Here is a 21,915-nt window from a genome sequence, read left to right as displayed (position 1 = left end):
ACTGTTTGCGCCAACTCCCCTGATCGTTCTCATTGGGGATAAAAACAGTTACAGCGCTGACAGCGATGAGTTCTCCTACACTGCAGGGTTTTTTGGCACGGAACCCCACCGTGCTATTACTATTAGTTACTTTTAGTCACTTGTTTTGGTTTTGATCCAGATTTGTCAGGAATCCAAATTTTGTAGAATACCTGATTACAAAATTTCAGTGGTAGTTGGGAATCTTATTACGGTCCTAAGTTACATCGCGCAGTATATACTAGATTTAGAGTTGGGTGGAAGTCTGTTTGCAGAGCGTATAAATATGTTTTTCTAAAATACAAACGTGTAGAAGAATGCGGCCATGTTTAGAGATCATAATCATCATCATTTATTTATATAGCGCCACTAATTCCGCGGCACTGTACAGAGAACTCACTCACATCAGTCCCAGTCCCTGTAAGATAAGCCTTTCAGGAGGCGTGTCCTTGTGTGTCCCATACGCCTGGTGCAAGATTCTGAGTTGATGACAGCTGCATTTGTGCATGGGACATTCCTAAACTATAGATGTCAAGTTGCGCATATTATCAGATGAAAGATACAGCCTTAGAAACGTCAGTGTACGGACGCAGTTTTGTGTGTATCCCAAAGTCAAAATTCCACGTGAAACTCTAAATCAGGCCCTATATAAGAACACTGATTATATGCACACAGGGTAAATCATTCTTTCCCATAGTATAGGTCATTCACACTAATATTCACAGAATTATTGGCTTTCCCCGTACCTGGCTTCTATTACAGCTGTGACCCCTTTATGTGTGAGTTATTTCCCAGAGTGCCCCTCTAACCCCCTCTGCTATATAAAAGGATACTGAAGCTCCGGTCTGTGATTGCCAGGTGCCAGAGGTTAATTCTGAGATCGTCAGCTGACATGTACGTCTCGCAGTCACTGTTGACAGAGATGGAGTTGACATGATACATGTGACCGTTGGAAAATATTCTCCTCGGGGAAACTTCCACCATCAGATCCATGGGCTTCAAAACCGGCACCTGAAAAGAGAAGGACGTATGATAAAGACGTGTAAACAGAGGCGTCATTTAGACCAATGAAAAGGTACGGTAAGCTCTATTCATTAGAGATGCTCACTGACCCCCGTGAAGTGGTTTGGAAGTGGATCTGGATTAGCTTCGTGTTTTGGCAAAACCGCCCTCGTGTGATTTGGTTTTGGATATTTTAGAAAAAATCCTAAAATATGCTAAAAGCACATAATTTTGCTCTTTTTTCTACATTATTATTAACTGCAATAACACTAATTTAAAGTCATTTGCAGTCAATTTTGACCACCTCACAGGTCACAATATTATTTTCATACACTTTCAAACAAAGACTGCAGCGACATGGCTGGATGGTAAGCGACAGAGCAATGACACACACACGGCAGTTCCTAGCACATCTAGGACACATTGGCACACAGCAGTGGTAGAAAAGAAAAATGGGGGTCTGCCCGTCCTCCCACCACTCGCTATGTTGGATCTTAAAAAAGGAATGCAAAAATCGCGAGATCCAACGAGGTAACAATGAGGTTTTGCCTTGTTTTCAAATCCGAAAAAGCGCGAAGTAGCATCTCTACTATTCATGGATTTATGCAGAGGATTTGATTTGGAGTCACCATTACCCTCTAGTTCACGGAGGGGCACCCTGTAACTATTACCCTGCTGGCCACATGAGCGAGCATGGTTTAGTTAAATTTATAACAGAGGCTGATGCAATATTATGATTGACATTAAATAGAGTTCCTACAACCTGTATTTATGGTTAATAGCCACAAAATGTATAAAAAAATATATATTTTTTTACTTCAATAAATTTTTATTGAGTTTTGCAAAGTTAAATGGGGTACAGAAAAAAAGAAAGGGTAACAAACACAGTTGAAGGGACAAACAAAAGGGTAACAACAGAAATAAAAAAAAATATTTTTATGTTAAAGTAACATAAACGTGTGAAAATGTTTGACAGGACCGTATTTTCATTTTTTCCGCGCCCTATGTACAGTTTGCTGCCATCTTACCCACATACCCCGTTACCTCAGATCTCGATAGCATCAACCTCTATTTCACGCTGTATAAAAGAAACCAATGCATTCTACCAGTAATTCAAATAATCAATGATTTGTTTGGGTTGACAGCACTACTGCTTGTGGTCTGTATCTTGGATGCGAATGTTACAGAGTTTTCTCAATTTCCATGGCTATCAGCAACATCAGGACATAATTCGGCCACACCCCTGATCTACCCAGCTACACTCACATTCACCTGAGGCTATATAATCAAACTTGGAAGCTCCACCCCTCTTGGATACCGCAAATCCGGACTGGCCAGAACAAGGACTATTGGTGGGTACGATTCTCTGGACTTTATTAATATGTACAGAAGAGGTGCATTTAAAGTATAATAAAAAAGTGTCAAGTTGTTTTTAATTTTAAGTTGTGCATGTTGTATTTATGTGTGAACGCTTGCAGGCTGCAGGCGGATATTTACAAAACAAGTTTAATATTGTGCTATTGACTATTGGAATCTACTCTCTTCCACAAAATAAGAATAATCTACAGCAATATTGTTAAATTAGTATTCAACTTATTCACGCCGAGTGCCAAAACATGATTGTGTAGGAGGAAATTTTAAAGGTTAAATAGAACTCTAGAGACAACCACTAAATGTCATAGCGACACTTTTTGGGGGGAGGTTGGGTTCTATTCATCAAGATGTGTAGACAGTCACAGCCATGATGCTTAGATGTGATGTTCTAGCATCATGGTGTGTTTGCTTAAAGTGACACTGACTTTACAAACTGTCTGTGCTTAGTTGTGACCAGCACAGAGGAATGTGTACACTAAACACAGATTTATTTGATCCATCTGTGCAGACTACCAGTAAACCTATGGGCTTGTGTCTAGCACCGGTTTGTCTACTCCATATTTTGGACATTTCCAGATCCAACACTCGCCAAATGATGTCACGCTCGAGGGGCGCACGCAGGATTTTTAAGAGGGGGTTTCTCCCCCCCCCCCCCCGAAAAAAAAGCAGCTCCATTCGGCGGCACTGTATTGTACAGCAGCCGCGGTGCTCTCAAAGAAGAGTCTGTGGCGGTGCTGTATTGTACAATACAGCACTGCCGCGGACACTTCTTTGACAGCGTCGTGGCTGCTGTACAGTAAAGTGCCGCTATGTAGGGAAACTGTTTAGCCCCCGTTCTTCGTGGAGGGGAGGGGTTTCTGGAGAACCAGAAACCCCCCCTGCGTGCGCCCCTGCACTCTCCCCAATGGTGCCAAACACAGCCTTCCCTAAATCTGCCCAGTTCCGCCATCACAAGGTGCAATATTTTGCATCCATACAGACAATGTCACTTTTACACACAAATAGGCACGTGAAGTCACAAAATAAATATAGCATTGCATTGAAAGCTTGCACTTTTACAGATGACATTTATAGTCTCCCACAGGAAGAAATGTATCCAAAATTAGAATGAACACAGTATTTTCCCATTACAACACAGTGAAAGAAAAAACAAAATTGAGGTTCGAGTGCTCCTATCACATCTCATTACAGAACACCTTAGTAATGTCAAGATGCAGGTGGTGGTGGTGTCCTGTTCAATGAGTACATATCAGATGAGTACAGATGAACAGAAATACCAAACCCACCACTGAAAGATGGAGTGCCTACGTGTTAATACTCAACAACAATCCATTAGATTTATTACATGTATTACACAAGTACATGAAATGTGAATTCCTTGGACATGTTTTAGACTTAATGACAACAAAAGGACTATAATATGAGCAGTGCTACAGTAAATGCCAACAGGAACAGCAGTAACCAGGGCCATAACTAGAAATGACAAAACTGTGATGGGGCCCTCTACATAGCATCATAAGGTCATACCCTCCATAATGTCCTTTATTGGATACCAAGTGGGGTAGAGCAGGGTACTCATTGTTGTATTTCTAGTTATGCCCTTTGCACGTGAATAAACAATGTACCAAAACGTCCCACCTGTAATGAGGTCACTGTGGAAAGATCTTTCATTTTCCCTTCTTCATCTTTAAGGTTGTAACCCTCCGGCCTCTTGTCACGCTCACTAATTTTCCATAATTTGATTGTTTTATCTAGAATTAAACAACATCAGCGATACATTTAAATATTACCCCGAGATATTGGTTTTTTTTTAAAATTGTGTATCTTTAGTAAACAGTTTTCCAAAGCCTAGTGACATTTTTGTTTCTTAAAGGGTGTTATTTTTTTTTTTGTTTTTTTTTTTTGCATGTATGTTTAGGTTTTACTTGTTCAATAAATATTACTTGATTGAAAAAAAGAGTTTTACAAAACAAATAGACAAACAAAATTTCCGAATATTCTTTTTAACACTTATCCTGTAAACACAATGAATCCCAATGGAATGAAGAAAAGAAGGAAGTAAACAGCTAGCAGGACAGGCTCAAGGGGAAGTTGTAACTGGAACTTGTGCTAAGTTTAATATGCAGTGCCATATCTGGTATATCCAAACGTGTACAGAGAAATATACATATACGAAAGAGAAAAATTATGTAAATACTGTACCCCAAAATGCAGATGGATGTATGATGGTTTAAGTAAGTGATTAAAATTCCACACACTTCTCTTTTCCAGTCCAAACAGCTATCAGTACAGCCTGTCTTATACTTATCTCTAATGCCATCCAGCGGAAACACCACTCGAACGAGGACATCAGAGCAGCAGGTAAGTATATTTGGCACCATGTATGGCTCTGCACATTAGTTTTGGCACAAAGTACGGCTACCCATATTACACTTCCTCTGGAGCCTGCCCTGCTAGCTGTTTAGTGAACCCAAGCTGAACTTGGAAGCTGCAGTTCAATGATCCTATAGTAGGGCAATCTCTGTGAGAGCACAACACATTACACACACCTCACTGCACCCTGTCATATCTCACATAGGGGCCTGCCTTATTGGGTGTACCATAACAAGGGGTGCAGAATGACCATCATGTGCCACAGGTGTCTGCGCACCTCTCTTATTTTTCTTCTTCTGCAAACTAGTTATATCCATATAATAATGTTGAATGAAGCCGTTTTAACAATGACATTTATTTAATATGAATGTAATTTGGACAGGCCAACTTTTAAAAAGTACATTTCTAAGCGGACTTTCATGTTAATTGTGAATTTATTTTGAAAGGAAAAAAGATAAATCATATGTTAAAACTCGTGTGGTGTCTATGTGATTTCCTCTCGTTGGGAGACATTTACTAAAGTACAGATTTGTAGGCGGCTTGCAAACCGCAACGGAACGGATGCAGTGTTCAGATCCAAGTCGCAGGTTTGATTATCTTGCGGTTTGGAAGGTGAGAACTACCAAGGGCCAGCATGGGCATGGGCGCATTACATTACCCTTAATTTAAAGAATAAAAAAAAAAAAAAACAGTCCCAAAACAACTTCGCACCCCCATCAGTGATCCAAAATGCCCCTACATACCCACCTGCTCCAAAATCCCACCACATGACACTTGGACCTGCCACTTGCTCCAAAATAGCCTTACATGCCCTCAGACCTCCACTTGTCACAAAATGCCCCTACATGCCCTCAAATCCCAGATGTACTCCGAAACTTCCCCTGATGCCACTCAGTCCTCCCCATATACCCCTCACACCTCCTCCACAAGCCACTCACAACTCGTAACAAAGCAGAATGAGGCAGAGGGGAGAGGGGCTGCAGGTGAAGGCTTAGGGATATATTTACTAAACTGCGGGTTTGAAAAAGTGGAGATGTTGCCTATAGCAGCCAATCAGATTCTAGCTATCATTTATATAGTACATTCTACAAAATGACAGCTAGAATCTGATTGGTTGCTATAGGCAACAACTCCATCTAAATCTAGCCCTTAGTGCCTATTGCCCATCACTGATCTAGCCAGAACAATGTGGTTTTTTTCACACTATTAAGTGTCAGTGTGCCACGCATTTTGGCAAACAGCAGCCTTATACATGGGATGGTTTGGGTCTACAAAATGCACTTTGATGTGCGGTTTGGCTGTGTGACTTTGAGTAAGTCACACAGTTTACAGACCGCACACCAAAGCACAGAAAACCTGGGGTTTAGTAAATCTCCCCCATAGTGTTAATTGCACTGCCTCTGTGGAGGAGCTCACAGCACTTGTTAACATCCTAATAAACATTATTTTTCGTCTCTAGCAGCACAGCAGACAGATGATCTGTGATCCTACCGTTCGTTGACAGAAGGGAGTGGGCTGCATTCTGCTGGGGGAGCCATTTAATCTTGTTAATTTTTTCCTCTATTTCCAAGCTCTTCAAATAATCAAATTCAGGCTCGTGGCTCTGGAAAGTGCTGTACACATTGTACTCGCCCTGACTGCAAGGTTCATTCTTGCACTATACAGGAAATAATAATAAAGAGCATACATTACACACACATATGATAGATGGGATAGAACTGATGAACTGTTATTAGGTCAAATATTCACAGACCTGCCTCATGACCCATTTCCCCAATGCCATATTGTTCTGCTCCTATTTATCTTAATAATCACAATAACCTGGCTGCATTAATTGACTGTGTTTAGTGTCTGAACACACAAGTGTTTTTTCAAACAAATAACAAAAACCCACAATGTTAGTCTGTGCAGTAAACACACTTGAGTATGTTTTACTTTTAGGTTCTATTATTTTTTTTTGCTGTTCTTTATAAGTGTACGATATAAATAATCAAATCTAAAAACACTCAAAGAGAGTAAACGGGATTTTAAAGCCATATTTAGCTCCCTTAAGGTATTTAACATCAGTTACTGAATTCAGCTCAGGTTATGGCAATTTGCAAAAAAAAACTGTGGAAAAACTGGAGCAGAACTGTGGAAGTCTGAGATGACGGATACTGACAGGTTAATATATTCATGCGATACAGAACTGGACACCTGTGAAATACACGTGCTCCCTGGACGCCTTGTTGACATGTATGTTGCATATCTGCAGTTGCTATGAAAGCATACAGAATGCATTTGTCAGGGACTGTGTGTACTGATCCGAAGCCAGCTCTGCATGAATGATCTGACAACCTTACTAGTATTACATATATACAACCGCTGCTTATTACATATATAGGCATTGTTAGATAACAGACTGAGGAGATGGAAACAAAAACTACAATAAGCCAAAACATGTCATTAAGATACACATTACAGTCTTATCAAATATATTATAGCATTGTGCGGTTAACAGGAACACAGCCACAACACTAACGGACAAGACGAAATGCCAGTATTCTGCCCCAACTACCAGGTATCACCCCTACTTAATTAGATGTTATTGCACATATTACACATATCATCAGTGTAGAGATTATTGTTATGTGAAAAGACTTCTATATTGTATATACTTTTGATGCATGCACAATAATGCAGCTAATTAAATATTAGGCTTCTTTTAATAGCACAGTCTTTGCTCTGTCCTGCACACTATTTTAGAATATGCAAACACTTTAGAGATAAATAGGAAAAATAGCAACATAAGCAGAATCTGGGAAAGCTTGGTACTGTATTTGTAGACAGCCTTTAGAGGAAGGACTGGTGGCCACCATATCTGTACATCAAGTACACATGATAGAAATAATTGTTTAATTGTCATCAATATTAAAGGCTAAAAATTACATTGTCATGAAGGGGAATCAGCTTTGCTCAACCAAACAGACGCTGTGTTAGCGTTGAACTCTTCACGTTTCTAGTGAGTGTTGACACAAACAAGGAACTGCAGCACAGTGGCTTAGTGGTTAGCACTTCTGCCTCACAGTACTGGGGTCATGAGTTCGATTCCTGTGTTTGCGTGGGTTTCCTCCCACATTCCAAAAACATACTAGTAGGTTAATTGGCTGCTAATAAATTGAACTTAGTCTCTCTCTGTCTGTGTGTGATATGTTAGGAAGTTTAGACTGTAAGCTCTAATGGGGCAGGGACTGATGTGAGTGAGTTCTCTGTACAGCTCTGCGGAATTAGTGGCGCTATATGAATAAATAGATGATGATGATATGGTGCAGACATGTGTAAAAGTTATACAACACTAACAGAGCTCTCAACCAAGCAAGCTGGAGTGTTGATGTGCTATAATTCAGGACACCTAAGTTGTAATGAATTAATAGTGTGAATGTTATGAGAGGACTTATATAAGGATACACATAGATGGCTGGGTGCAATGCAGAGATCACTGGGCAAATATCTGATAGAAAGGTGACACAGGAAATAATGTAAATTCTATGGTATTACAGGATTTTGTGATTAACAGTAATGACACCAAGAGATGACCAAACTGTGATGAAATTTTGAGTGAATTTAGTTTCACTGCCATTTCCTCCATTGCTTCACCATCCCGTGGAATACCATTCTGCATTGTATTTGTACATTTGTATTTCATGTCATGAATAGAGCTGGTGACTACTAAAAGTAATTCAAGCAATTTAGCTTCAAGGATACTAGAACAGATTGTAAAATTATATTTATCTTTAGCTATACACCCTTTTCCTTGTGCAAAACTGGAATTCAATGCACCATATCCCACTTCTAACCCCATGTCTGTTTTACATATAAGACACTCAGTATACTGAACACTTACCTCAGGTTCCCTTTGGAATATTACAACACGACCCCCCTTGTCCCCAGTTGCCAGCAGCTCTCCAGTGTGATTAAACTCAACTGTAGAAATGATATCAGCTGTAAGAGAAGAACAATAATAAAACAGGTTTAGTTATAATAATATACAACAGCAAATCTGTGTATACATGCACAAACCCTAATACGTTCCATAAACTTCTGTTCAGAGCTTTGTATTACCAGAAAAATAAATGTTTGATGCACCTTCTGCCAAGACTTTTTGGACTTATTTTTTTTTAGTAGCAACAAATTGCTATGTACTAAGTGCTATCTTGCATTGTAATGTGTAGATAACACATCATAGACTGATGGAGCACTCCCACCATCCTAAAATTGCATAATCCAAGCTTCAGAAGGTAAGTAACTGTAGACCTGAGATATTCTCATTTTCATCCTCTGGAAATCAGGTACTAAAAAACTAAAAATACAACACCGGTTCAATTTTTAATATTCTTAATAAAATAAGACAGAAGGAAAATAAAAACAATAAAAACAAAAAAGAGATTGAAGGCTGGGGAGATATCATTGTTAGGCCCTCAGATAAAAGGGGGAAATATGGTGTTGTGGCCCCCGCAAATGTACCTACATGAAATTTATTGCCAACTTGATATTGGGGATTGTTAATCCAACGGCAAATTTTCTATCACAATACAACAGATTGATCAGAGAAGCACTCTCAAAGGGAATCACAACACAATCTGATTTCCAGTATCTTCAGGTTGATAACCCTAGGATACTGACCATTTATATATATTACCTAAGGTCCACAAAGATGAACGCAGCCCACCTGGAAGACCCATAATTTCAGGGGTGGAAAACACCAGCAAATTTGTAGATAAACATCTACATGAATATGTAACCAGTTTGGACTCATATGTGAGGGACACGTGTGAGGGACACGTTGGATGTACTAGCACTTAAATAACATCACAGTTGGTGAAAATACCTTGTTAGCTTCCTATGATGTAGAATATCTGTATTCATATATTCTATGCTATAAGCTTTTCAGTAAAGAATTACTGAATTCATGTCATCAGATCAAGTACAGTTAGGAAAAAAAATGATCAAAAGTGGAATTCCACCTTTGTCTTTGTTGAAACAGGTACAAGTTTTGTAGAATGCTATGAAACAAAAATGCATTTGGCATCTAAAACACATTTTAACAAATATTGCTTTCCATCGCTCAGTTTTAAAACAGATAACTATGACATTTCATGACTTGTACATGTGCAAATGAAAAAACTGTAAATGGTACAACTGTGCTAATAAAACAGAAATAGTGAATACCTAACAAGGATGCAGCGTAATTCACGAATTATGATTTATATATATGGCAGGAGCATGTACCAAAACACAGTACAACTGGGAGATGGGTGCAAACATTTTTGGCTTATTTTAAAAACATTGATATTTCCTCGCGATGATAAACTTCAATGTGGTCTTTTGATGTAAAATTGTTTTATTTTCCTTCTATCTACTGACATGATTTACAGGAGCCGATAACGTAATGAGGGACAGTTAACGACACTGGGGCTAAAAGGGAGCTAATTAGAGACAATGTACTGTCTGATGGCGCTTCATAGATCTCAATTATCTTGCTCTGCAGGAAGGAAGTCTCAAACATCTGCACAACTATTCTCTACTGGGCTGTCGTCAGCTGTTTACAATCTTAAACAAAGACTGAAAATCAAATAGAAATTCTGTAGCCTCATAAAAGTGTGTTTTTAGCTTGCAGTCTATGTTGTAATCTTATTTTTAAAAGCTGTGTCATATTCCTTTTAACAATACAATTCAGTGTTCGCATATATCACAAAACTACTAATATGCAATTTTCATCTTGTGCGATTTCCAGATCTTGAAGGGAAAAGTATTAACTATATAACTGTTGGTTGCTGCTATGTAGAGTGTGCATTAGCTTATCATCATCATCATTTATTTATATAGCGCCACTAATTCCGCAGCGCTGTACAGAGAACTCACTCACATCAGTCCCTGCCCCATTGGAGCTTACAGTCTAAATTCCCTAACATACAGACAGACAGACAGACAGACACTAGGGTCAATTTTAATAGCAGCCAATTAACCTACTAGTATGTTTTGGAGTGTGGGAGGAAACTGGAGCACCCGGAGAAAACCCACGCAAACACTGAGAGAACATACAAACTCCACACAGATAAACCCATGGTCAGGAATCGAACTCATGACCCCAGCGCTGTGAGGCAGAAGTGCTAAAACAGTATTCACTGCAATAAACTCTTCTCCGTCTGCATAACATGGCATAGCTCATGTACATTGTAGATTAAATATGATTCATAAAGACACATCAATATTCTTCACTCATCTGGTCCATTTCATTGCCCAAAAGGATGTTTGTGCAACGCTAGCTGCTTGGTTTACATTTGCAACCAAGGTAAAGCCCATGGTAGGTCTTTGGATCAGGTAGGTACAGTGGAAGGCAGCATCGTGCCTATTGCAGCACAGGAAATCAGCCCTGCTCAGTGGACACATTACTGATTGGTCTCCCTCAGGTCACTGAGCTGTAGACAAACTGCCCAGGTAACAGCTTCAGTGTATGTTACAGCAATCGTTGCCACCTGTCTACAGCAACATAGCTTGCAATTCAATCAATGCAAAACTTTTCAAGAGGCCATTTCAACTTACAACTTTGAGAGAAACCACAACGGCCGTTCTCAGGCAGCAAAGGCCTATTCCACCACTGAGGTGGGTTGGTTTTAATTTACTGTTTTCAAGGCTTATTTTCAAAATAATGAATTGCAGCCTCACCCGCACACAGCAAACATGTCCTGATTAAGGTGTACTAAATATAGTACACAGAGGCAAGCATGATTTCTTTATTAATTCTTTAATTAAATGGTCAACAAAACATACAATGGCACAGATATAAGAAACACGTAATACAGCCAAGATTTCCTTTTACGGTACATCATCCCACAGAGTAAGGCGCTGTAAGATTAAGGGCTAGATTTACTAAGCTGCGGGTTTGAAAAAGTGGGGATGTTGCCTATAGCAACCAATCAGATTCTAGCTGTCATTTTGTAGAAGGTACTAAATAAATGAAAGCTAGAATCTGATTGGTTGCTATAGGCAACATCCCCACTTTTTCAAACCCGCAGCTTAGTAAATCTAGCCCTAAGAGTAAGATATAACAACAAAAGTGGGTCCCGAAATTAAAGTCGGGATGGTGGGGTACAAGGTAGTGTGTGTGGAGGGGGGGTGGAAGTATAAAGTAAAGGGGAGTACTTACTACAAGGAATATCGGCAAAGGTAGAGATATATGAGAGGTTCCGTTTTGAGTTCTGAGTTTAAATGATTATTCCCGGAGCCTGGGGGGTTTTTAGCAGCGTAAAATAGGAAATCGCTATTGGAGGGCTGCACGGTTCTGTGGGCTGCAGCCACTATTTGATATATCCAGCCCAGTTCTCTTTCCAGCTTCATGTAAAAGAACTCGGACAACACTTTGGAAACTTATTTATTTTACATGGGTTGACTGATACCCTGTTTAACGGGCAACTGTCCATATTTTCAGAGAGTCTCGGGTTTTGACAATTTGCACCTAGAAAAAGGCCTCTGCCCCCTCCGCATTGCTGTGCCCCCCTCACCTCGGGCCCTATAGCGTCCAGGATCCCTGCACACTGCTGGAAGCAGTAACAGTGAGCTCTCTCAAAGTGTGTACTGTACTGCTGGTCCTTATATAGTGATACAAAGAAAATGGTATTTTAAGGGATATGTAAATGGAAGTTACTGTGAAAAAAAATGTCTGTTGCAGTATACATTGTTATTCCCAGGGCTGTCTATTCATGGATGAAAGCAGGGCCGGACTGGGACTAAAAATCAGCCCTGGCATTTAAGGTACACAGGCCCACCTCAGTTCCAGCAGGAATGAAAATATGTGCCGCCGCGTAGCGGTGGCGCTGAACACGGCGTGACCTCATTGTGTTGTGGGTGTGGCCAACATGGGGCATTGATACATACATTATAATAATACATTACATTTAGCATTTTAGACAAATACACAGGCCCTACTGTTAGAAGCACACAGCGTTGCCTTCACAAGCAGTACGTTGTGAAGCGGGACATACCTCCCAACTGTCCTTGCAGTCGGACCAAATCCTGACTAAGGGAGACAGTCATCCAAATTCAGGACTGCCCTACCAGATTCAGGACAGTTGGCAGACTGTCCTGCTCTCTCCTACCTGTCTTGGTCACTTTCACCACTTGTAGCAGATGGCTTCTTTAGCTCAGTTCATTCTTGTCTCGAACCTGGAATATTGGATGCCCTATTTTGAAAAAAAAAATGGGTACATGAGATTTAGAAAACTCCAACCAGCCCCAATGTTAAAACAATAGCACTCACGTTTTATAATTAGGCCTCCCTCCAGTCCCCACAATAATAATATTCACATTAATTAAGTAGACCAATTTCCCTCCAACCAGCCCCAACATAAAATTAACAGTATACCCATTTACTCAAGACATATTTCCCTCCCTCCAAACAGTCCCAGCAATAAATTAAATAGCATTAAAATGTAATAAATATAGCCATTTTCCACAACCAATCCCGACAATAAATAATTTATATTCACATTCAATAAATAGCCCTTCTCCCCAAAATCAGCCCCATATTCAATTGATAGTTCTAAACCACCCCAGCATTAAATTAAAGGTTCTTTCACCTCACCTTAAATAATTAGCCCCCACCTACACTCCACCATTAAATAGCCTACCTCCCACACTATATTAAGATCCTCCCTTCTCTCACATATTATATTAAAATACTGCGCGCACGCACACACATGCTATATTTAAAATACTGCGCTCGCGCACACTATATGAACATGGCCAAACACGCACGTACACTATAGCAACATGGGGCCACACATGCACAAAATTAGCCCCACAGCCACACTGTTAGCCCCACTGGTTGTTAGCCCCACTGTCTGGTTGTTAGCCCCACTGTCTGGTTGTTAGCCCCACTGTTTTTCCTCCACTGTTTGTTAGCCCCACTGTTTATTTGTTAGCACCACTGTTTGTTAGCACCACTGTTTGTTAGCCCCACTGTTTGTTTGTTAGCCCCACTGTTTTTCCTCCACTGTTTGTTTGTTAGCCCCACTGTTTTTCCTCCACTGCTTGTTTGTTAGCCCCACTGTTTGTTTGTTAGCCCCACTGTTTGTTTGTTAGCCCCACTGTTTGTTTGCCCCACTGTTTGCTTGTTAGCCCCACTGTTTGTTTGTTAGCCCCACTGTTTTTCCTCCACTGCTTGTTTGTTAGCCCCACTGTTTGTTTGTTAGCCCCACTGTTTGTTTGTTAGCCCCACTGTTTGTTTGCTAGCCCCACTGTTTGTTTGTCCCACTGTTTGTTTGTTAGCCCCACTGTTTTTCCTCCACTGCTTGTTTGTTAGCCCCACTGTTTGTTTGTTAGCCCCACTGTTTTTCCTCCACTGCTTGTTTGTTAGCCCCACTGTTTGTTTGTTAGCCCCACTGTTTGTTTGTTAGCCCCACTGTTTTTCCTCCACTGCTTGTTTGTTAGCCCCACTGTTTGTTTGTTAGCCCCACTGTTTGTTTGTTAGCCCCACTGTTTTTCCTCCACTGTTTGTTTGCCCCAGTTTGCCAGCCCCACTGTTTGCCACACTATTACTTACTTACACACACAGACACTTACCTTTTTACATCCAGCAGCAGCAGCACCCTGCGCGCTGGTCAGCCAACGGAGAATCAATGACTGCCGACTATGCAGTAATCACATGGGACGGCGCCTGTGGCGTGGTGCCGTCCCATGTGATTACTCACATAGTCGCCAGTCACTGACTCTCCGTCCGCCGAGCAGCGCGCAGGGTGCTGCTGCTCGGCGGACATGCGGACCGGCCTTTCTGGCCATCGGCCCTTCTGGCATTTGCCAGAAGTGCCAGATGGCCAGTCCGGCCCTGGATGAAAGTCAATGACTGGGAATATGGGAGTAACTATCACAGAAATATGCCCAGGGGAGGGTTGGCAAATTTCAACCCGCAGGGCAAGAAAATGCAGGTGGTCAGGTGTCAGATCCCCCTTGCCCCCCAGCCCAGCTTGCCCATGAATATGCCAACACTTGCCAGCAGCATGTAGTGAGCAACTTCTGGTTCATTTTCTGAATAAAGATGATTTCACACAAGCTACAATACACCAGCACTTTGCAGTGTGTATGACAGTCACTGGGTAATCTATATAGATCAGAACGGGCAGGGGCAGATTAATCAAAGGAGAGAGAGCCATAAAGCCAGCAAACATTGGTATTTTCGCCGGCAATAGCATTTATTTTTACTTCTCCCATTAAAAGTAAGGAATTAGCACCAGCTATAACATTGAAAATGCCTTATTCTTCAGACACCCCCACCCCCCCCCAATCCTTAAAAATAAATAAATATATGAAAACAACAGGATAGCACGCCTTCACAATTAAGGTCTAAATCTCATATTATAGCTGGCTCACAATCAGCTCATTCCGTTCATTAGCAGGACTAACGGAATACCTCAGTTGATCTGAATTTAACCCCTCTCTATCAGATGCCAAATTCTTTGTGTTATTTTATATATGTCTGTTAACTGTACCTAGGCACTATTTTGTATACTGTACTATATATGCTCTACCTGCTGTTCTAAATAAACAGATTTCTTTTTTAAATGCTTTATTCTGAGAATGTGTTTTTTTTTCAATCTATTAATGTTTTAAATTTTTTTATTTTTTTTCAATTTTTACAATACATAAAATTAGTCTTAAACTAAATTTAATTTGCTTCCCATATTAGTGTAACTGAAAGTTGAGTTCTGGTGTTTCCGTTTCATTCAGAATGCGTAAATCAGCAAGTAAAGGCTGGCCCGTCAAATAGCCTCCCCATGTCCATACTTTTTTGCTAAATTTCGGCAATTACTGATTTTTCAATACGCAATAAGCAAAAATAATAAAAAAAAATAATATTTTTTTCCCAGGTCACTTTTATATTAGTCAATTCATAAATGATATAGCTCTGGTTTATGGAAACCTGTGGCTTTCTTGCATATAGGAGGACCCTAAGCATTGTACCTGCATTGTGCAGGTCTTGAAGAGAATTTTCATAAATCCTTGTTGCACAACACAAACGTCTTTATGGATGAATTCACAGGACTTTATTTGATTACATTTGCATATAAATGCAAATAATACGCGCTTTGCATCATCGCCATCTAAAATCAGAAATCAGCGAGAAATACTATTTGCATTTCAATGTCTTTACACTTGAACTTTTTAAGTTTTCTTTTTGCAATAGCAGCAAAATGTGTTGTAAGAGGCTAAAGCATCAAGAAGTATGTATTTTATAAATGCATTACTGTGTTCTGTGAAAGAAAAACCTGAATCAGCAACATTTCAATTCTTATTGTTAGGTTATCTGATCTTCGCTACAATAGCTCCTTAATGATAACTATCTAAATAGAGGGAAGCCAATTCCTGGGACCAAATCATTGCAATGAAGGCACCGGACCATATGGTACATGCAGTATGCCGCCCAATTTCTGGTGGCCAAAATAGGCTTAGATTATGGAGTTGGAGTGGCATCTTGGGAAAGGGCATGGCCATGCTGATTGGGTGTTGCCTTCATTGATCTTGGGTGTGGCTCATATTGTTCCTATGGGGTACTTTGCAGGAAGTGAAAGATATACTTCATCATCATCATTTATTTATATAGTGCCACTAATTCAACAGCGCTATACAGAGAACTCATTCACATCAGTCCCTGCCCCATTGGAGCTTACAGTCTAAATTCCCTAATATACACATACACACACACACACACACACACACACACACACACACACACACAGACTAGGGTCAATTTTGATAGCAGCCAATTACCCAACCAGTATGTTTTTGGAGTGTGGAAGGAAACCGGAGCACCCGGAGGAAACCCACGCAAACACAGGGAGAACATACAAATTCCACACAGATAAGGCCATGATCGGTAATTGAACTCATGACCCCAGTACTGTGAGACTTAAGACGTATGTTGCTGTGGAGCACATTGGTAGTGTTTCAGGGCAAAGTGCATCACTGCATAGCAGAAGTTGAATCCTGTCATGACGTGTATAGAGTCATCCCCCCCCTTGCCCACTGATGTGTGAGGGCATGTGTGGTGGGCAGGGTGTTATGCAGCGGTGGTCAGGCACGAAAACATCATCCTGTCCACACTGTTTTTAATAGATGACCCTGAGAGCCCATCTGCAAAACTGGCGAGTATGGCCCCTTATTCAATGTTTGTCTCTGTCTGTCTGCCTCTGTCTCTGTTTATGTGTATGTTAGAGAATTTAGACTGTAAGCTCCAATGGGGCAGGGACTGATGTGAGTGAGTTCTCTGTACAGCGCTGCTGAATTAGTGGCGCTATATAAATCAATGGCAATAATAATAATAATAATAATAATAATAATAATAACAGGCTTATTACATTGCCAGCCGCATACTAGACCATACAGGCTTTGTGGCTGCCATATGACATCTTGATGGGCAGAATCAAATCAAGCTGATATTATGTCTTATTAGCATTATAAATGGTACATTTGCTCTTGTTGTATATTACAGCTATTGATGGGCATCTTGGCAGTAACACTGCTCAGCACATTACTAGACATATACTAATGGACATTTATTGAAATGTACTACTAATGGGCAGCTTAATGATCATTAAGGCTACTGATGGACATCTTAATGGGCATCAACTTGCTTGGCATTATTGGTACCAAAGGGCATCCAACTGGGCATTACTCCAAATTTATATAGCATATTAGATCTTGCTGGGTAATAACATGCATATTAAATTACCAGTGGCATCGTAGATCATGCAGGCTTTGTGGCTGTATGACATCAGTGTTAACACCTTAATATATACAAATTATAGTGCCAGGCAAGATCAAATATGTAAGCTTTCAGGACTAGTACCGAGCTGTGGGGTCACTTTCGGTTTACACTGGGGACTGTTAAGGTGCTTAGAAGGTGACACACATCACTTTTTCCAACACGCCCATTAACACACTTCTTTAGGGGCCACACACACTGCAATATTGCAATATCTATTGAACATTTTATTAATTGTCCCTAAACATTATGGGCCTGATTCATTCAGGAACGTAAATGCGGATACGTGATGCATTTTGTATTAAATGACACTGCGCATGCTCAGAAATGGGCATAGGCCAGCGAACACAAGAACATACAATTCATCTTCCAGCGTAAAGGACACATCCGAAAGCCTACGCTTCCATGGGCGGAACAGGAAAGGGACTGGGCAGATGCACATAATTGATGTTCCGTAAGGGGGTGCCAAGCTTGAGCACACGCAGGAGCATCTGATTGAAGCTTTGGGCATCTCTAAGGTACGTGTTTTTCTGTCGTAACAATTACATCAGCTACAGGTCAGGTGTAAGTGCTGATCACTAGTGACGACGGCTGTGTATACATCCTGGAATATGTGTTTGTAATCAGGAGCAACTGTAAAAAGGCATTTTATGTACAGTAGACATTAATAACATCCTAATAAATATATTCCATGGGAAAAAAATATTTTTTTCGTGTTTTTTTCATTATTGACTTGTTAACAATAATTGAATACTCTTTTTTTCTTTCTTGTGCGTTCTGCTGGGACTTTATATTTCACATACGTATTGTATGTATCCTGCAGTGTATTATGTACTTAGACCCGTATTCAATAAGAGATGTTTCTTCAGATCCAATTCTAGTTGAATATGGACTTGTGTATACCGATTTACGTGGACTTGTGTATACCGATTTACGTGGACTTGTGTATACCGATTTACGTGTTTTGTTTTAGTTTTTTTTTAAAAAACAAACAAAAACAAAACGTACAATTTTGCATGCCTTAATGTATCAGGCCCTATGTAAGAAGTTGGATGTATAAATTCCCTTTGATATAGAGGTGCGCTATCATCCCAGTTTTACTGGATGGGTCTGCGCCGCACATAGTTCTGAGATCTTTTTCCTTCCAGTATCTAGCACAGTCTATGGTTCTTTGCTAGCCCCTAAACCTCTTCTCACACTGCCCCTGTCACATGCAGCCCAGTACTCACTAACATAATCCCACCGGGGGTTTTCTCAGAGAAGGTAAGGAGATCAAATCTGAGCCAGAATAAAATTGGTAGGCGTGAGATCTAATGGTTGAGTACCAAATGTTCTATCCTAAGGAAAAATACTGACTAGAAAAATTGTTAGCAGGAATCCACATTTCTGTGGGTTTGTATTTCTATGTTCAAGTCCCAGAAGTTCAGAAGGTATGTTAACATCTGGAAGTAGGGAGAAGCTGTTAGTGAACCATAGGGATCCAGAAGAGTGTTTCAGTTCAAGAGACTGCAAGTAATGGTTCAAGATGGTAAGCCAAGGCATGAGGGTGGTAGAGTAGGTGTTGGGGTCACACAGTACCAGTTTCCTGTGTCAAAGGCTTTTTACAATCAGACCTAAAAGTAGTGTGGGTAACGAAAAGACCCAGCCAAACAAATAATTATTTTGCAGGTACTTGCCAAGGCCTGTCTTCCAAGCCCTACCTTGTCTGGGTGGGTCGGCACTGGGCTGGATTCCCTAGGAAGTGGTGTCCGCCCAAAAAAACGGGCGGTGGGTGTAGGGTAATAACCGTGATTTAGTAGTTAAAAAAAACAAACGGACGTCATTTTTTTTGTGAAACGGGGTGTATAAGTGGGTATAGTATAAGGGAAAATCCCTTATACTTTAAATAGACCTCGCGGCTGAGCTAAGTTCATTGCGTATCAGAGCTTGTACACTGTACAAGCTGTTTAGCGCCGTCTCATCTTTTTTTTATTTTTTATCCAAACATGTTCTGGAGTGGAATAGAAATATGGGGCCCCTCCTGGGCTGAAGATAAGAAGACTGCAATCAACAAGGGGGTCCTCCCGGCCATAAGACCTGCAGATTTTTACAAGCATGGACTTTTGGAATACAAATTTATTTATGGACTTTACAAGCAGGGACTTTGGAATTACAAATTTATTTATGGACATGGTTTTCAAGCAGGGACTTTGAAATTGCAAATTGGCACATGGTTTACAAGCATTTTTGGATTAAAAGCTGCTAACAAAAGAAGAAGAAATCTGATTGGTGAGTAGTTTGGGGTTTTCTTATTTTTAATAAATATGTGTGGTATGAATGAGGGTGTTTACTGTATTTATTGGGGTTTTAATTTTATTATATGTTTGTGATTTTAAAGAGGGTGTTGTGGTTTTGTTAACATTTTGTTTTGTGGAACTACAGGTCTCAGCCAGCCGTGGGTGTCAGGGCATGTTTGCACTTGTGGTTCTCCAAATGCCAGCATGCCCAGGCTGCCAAGGGTATGCTGGTGCTTGTAGTTATAGTAGCCTACACTGTTTATGGCACCCGGGCTGGCTGGGATTTGTAGTTCCACAAAACAAAATGGCGTCTGTTTGCTTTTTTAACTACTAAGTCGCAGTTATTACCCTACCCTACCTCCCAGGGGTGTAGGAAGAGCCCTAGTGCTTTCAGTACTGGGCTGGGTGTCCCTAGAGGGGGGGGGCGTTCGTTTTTTCCAGCGGACCCCACTCCCTAAGGAATCCAGCCCAGTGCTGAACAGCCTGGGGTTGGTTGCCATTATGGCAGGGGGACCCCTGCCGCATGTTCCCCTACTATACTGCCACCCACCCCGGCTGGTTTGCCTAGTGCAGGCTATGTGAAAATCGGTGGAATCCCACTCAAATTTTCCCCAATTTTCACGTAACCAGCAGTAGGCTGGCAGCACTAGGGTTAATAGTGGCCGGGCGGGGGGACCCCACCCTTTTTTTAAAAAAAAATATATAGTTTTATCTATTTTTACAGAATTTGCTGCGATTTTAAAACGCTGAAAAAAATCGGACCTTGATACATTTACCCCCAGGAATATGCTGGATAGGTGATGACACCAGGAAAATGCTGGGTTAATGATGACACCAGGGAAATGCTGGATAGGTGATGACACCAGGAATATGATGGACAGGTGGTGACACCAGGTATATGCTGGATAGATGATGACACCAGGGATATGCTGGATAGATGACAATACCAGAGATATGCTGGATAGATAATGACATCAGGGATATGCTGGATAGATGACTACACAAGGGATATACTGAATAGATGACGATACCAGGGATATGCTGGATAGATGATGACACAAGGAATATACTAGATAGATGGATGACTGATGACACCAGGGATATGCTTCATAGGTGATGACACCAGGAAAATGCTGGATAGATGAAGACACCAGGGATATGCTGGATAGGTGAAGACACCAGGGATATGCTGGATAGATGACGACACCAGGGATATGCTGGATAGATGACGACACCAGGGATATGCTGGATAGATGACGACACCAGGGATATGCTGGATAGATGATGACACCAGGGATATGCTGGATAGATGATGACATCAGGGATATGCTGGATAGATGACGACACCAGGGATATGCTGGATAGATGACGACACCAGGGATATGCTGGATAGATGACGACACCAGGAATATGCTGGATAGATGACGACACCAGGGATATGCTGGATAGATGACGACACCAGTGATATGCTGAATAGATGACGACACAAGGAATATACTAGATAGATGATGACATCAGGAAAATTTTGGATAGATGACGACACTAGGGATATACTGAATAGATGACAATACCAGGGATATGCTGGATAGATGATGACACAAGGAATATACTAGATAGATGATGACTGATGACACCAGGGATATGCTTGATTGGTGATGACACCAGGAAAATGCTGGATAGATGACGATACCAGGGATATGCTGGATCAATGACGACACCAGGGATATGCTGAATAGATGACAACACCAGGGATATCTATCTCTTTCTACTGGTATTTTTCCATCACTATTCAAGTATGCAGTGATTACTCCCATTTAAAAAAAACAGAATTCTGACCCTAACTCTCTCGTAAATCACCGCCCCATCTCCCAGCACCCGTGCCCCTCCAAGCTTTTCGAGAGAATTGCCTACACTCGCCTCACATACTTTCTTACAGCAAACAACCTATTGGATCCTCTTCAGTCAGGCTTTCTCTCTCAACACTCCACAGAGACTGCGCTGACCAAAGTTGTCAATGATTTGATCACAGCAAAAAATAATAACCATTACTCTCTTCTAATTCTCCTGGATCTCTCT

The 21,915-nt window shown here is 40.9% G+C and overlaps 1 protein-coding gene across 3 annotated transcripts in view; it reads right to left on the bottom strand.

Moving 5' to 3' along the window:
* Nucleotides 1-21,915, bottom strand: part of PPP2R2C (protein phosphatase 2 regulatory subunit Bgamma) — a 121,489-nt gene that overhangs the window by 26,257 nt on the left and 73,317 nt on the right. For all 3 annotated transcript variants that reach the window (XM_075194549.1, XM_075194548.1, XM_075194550.1), the window contains 4 exons: nucleotides 8,651-8,748; nucleotides 6,259-6,424; nucleotides 4,033-4,145; nucleotides 852-1,029 (listed from right to left, as the gene is read on the bottom strand). In XM_075194549.1, the coding sequence (XP_075050650.1) occupies nucleotides 852-1,029; nucleotides 4,033-4,145; nucleotides 6,259-6,424; nucleotides 8,651-8,748 (555 nt within the window). The remainder of the gene's footprint in view (nucleotides 1-851; nucleotides 1,030-4,032; nucleotides 4,146-6,258; nucleotides 6,425-8,650; nucleotides 8,749-21,915) is intronic.

Source organism: Mixophyes fleayi, chromosome 1 (assembly GCF_038048845.1).
Source record: "Mixophyes fleayi isolate aMixFle1 chromosome 1, aMixFle1.hap1, whole genome shotgun sequence".
Classification (NCBI taxonomy): domain Eukaryota; kingdom Metazoa; phylum Chordata; class Amphibia; order Anura; family Limnodynastidae; genus Mixophyes; species Mixophyes fleayi.
This window is presented reverse-complemented; position numbering and strand designations above follow the sequence as displayed.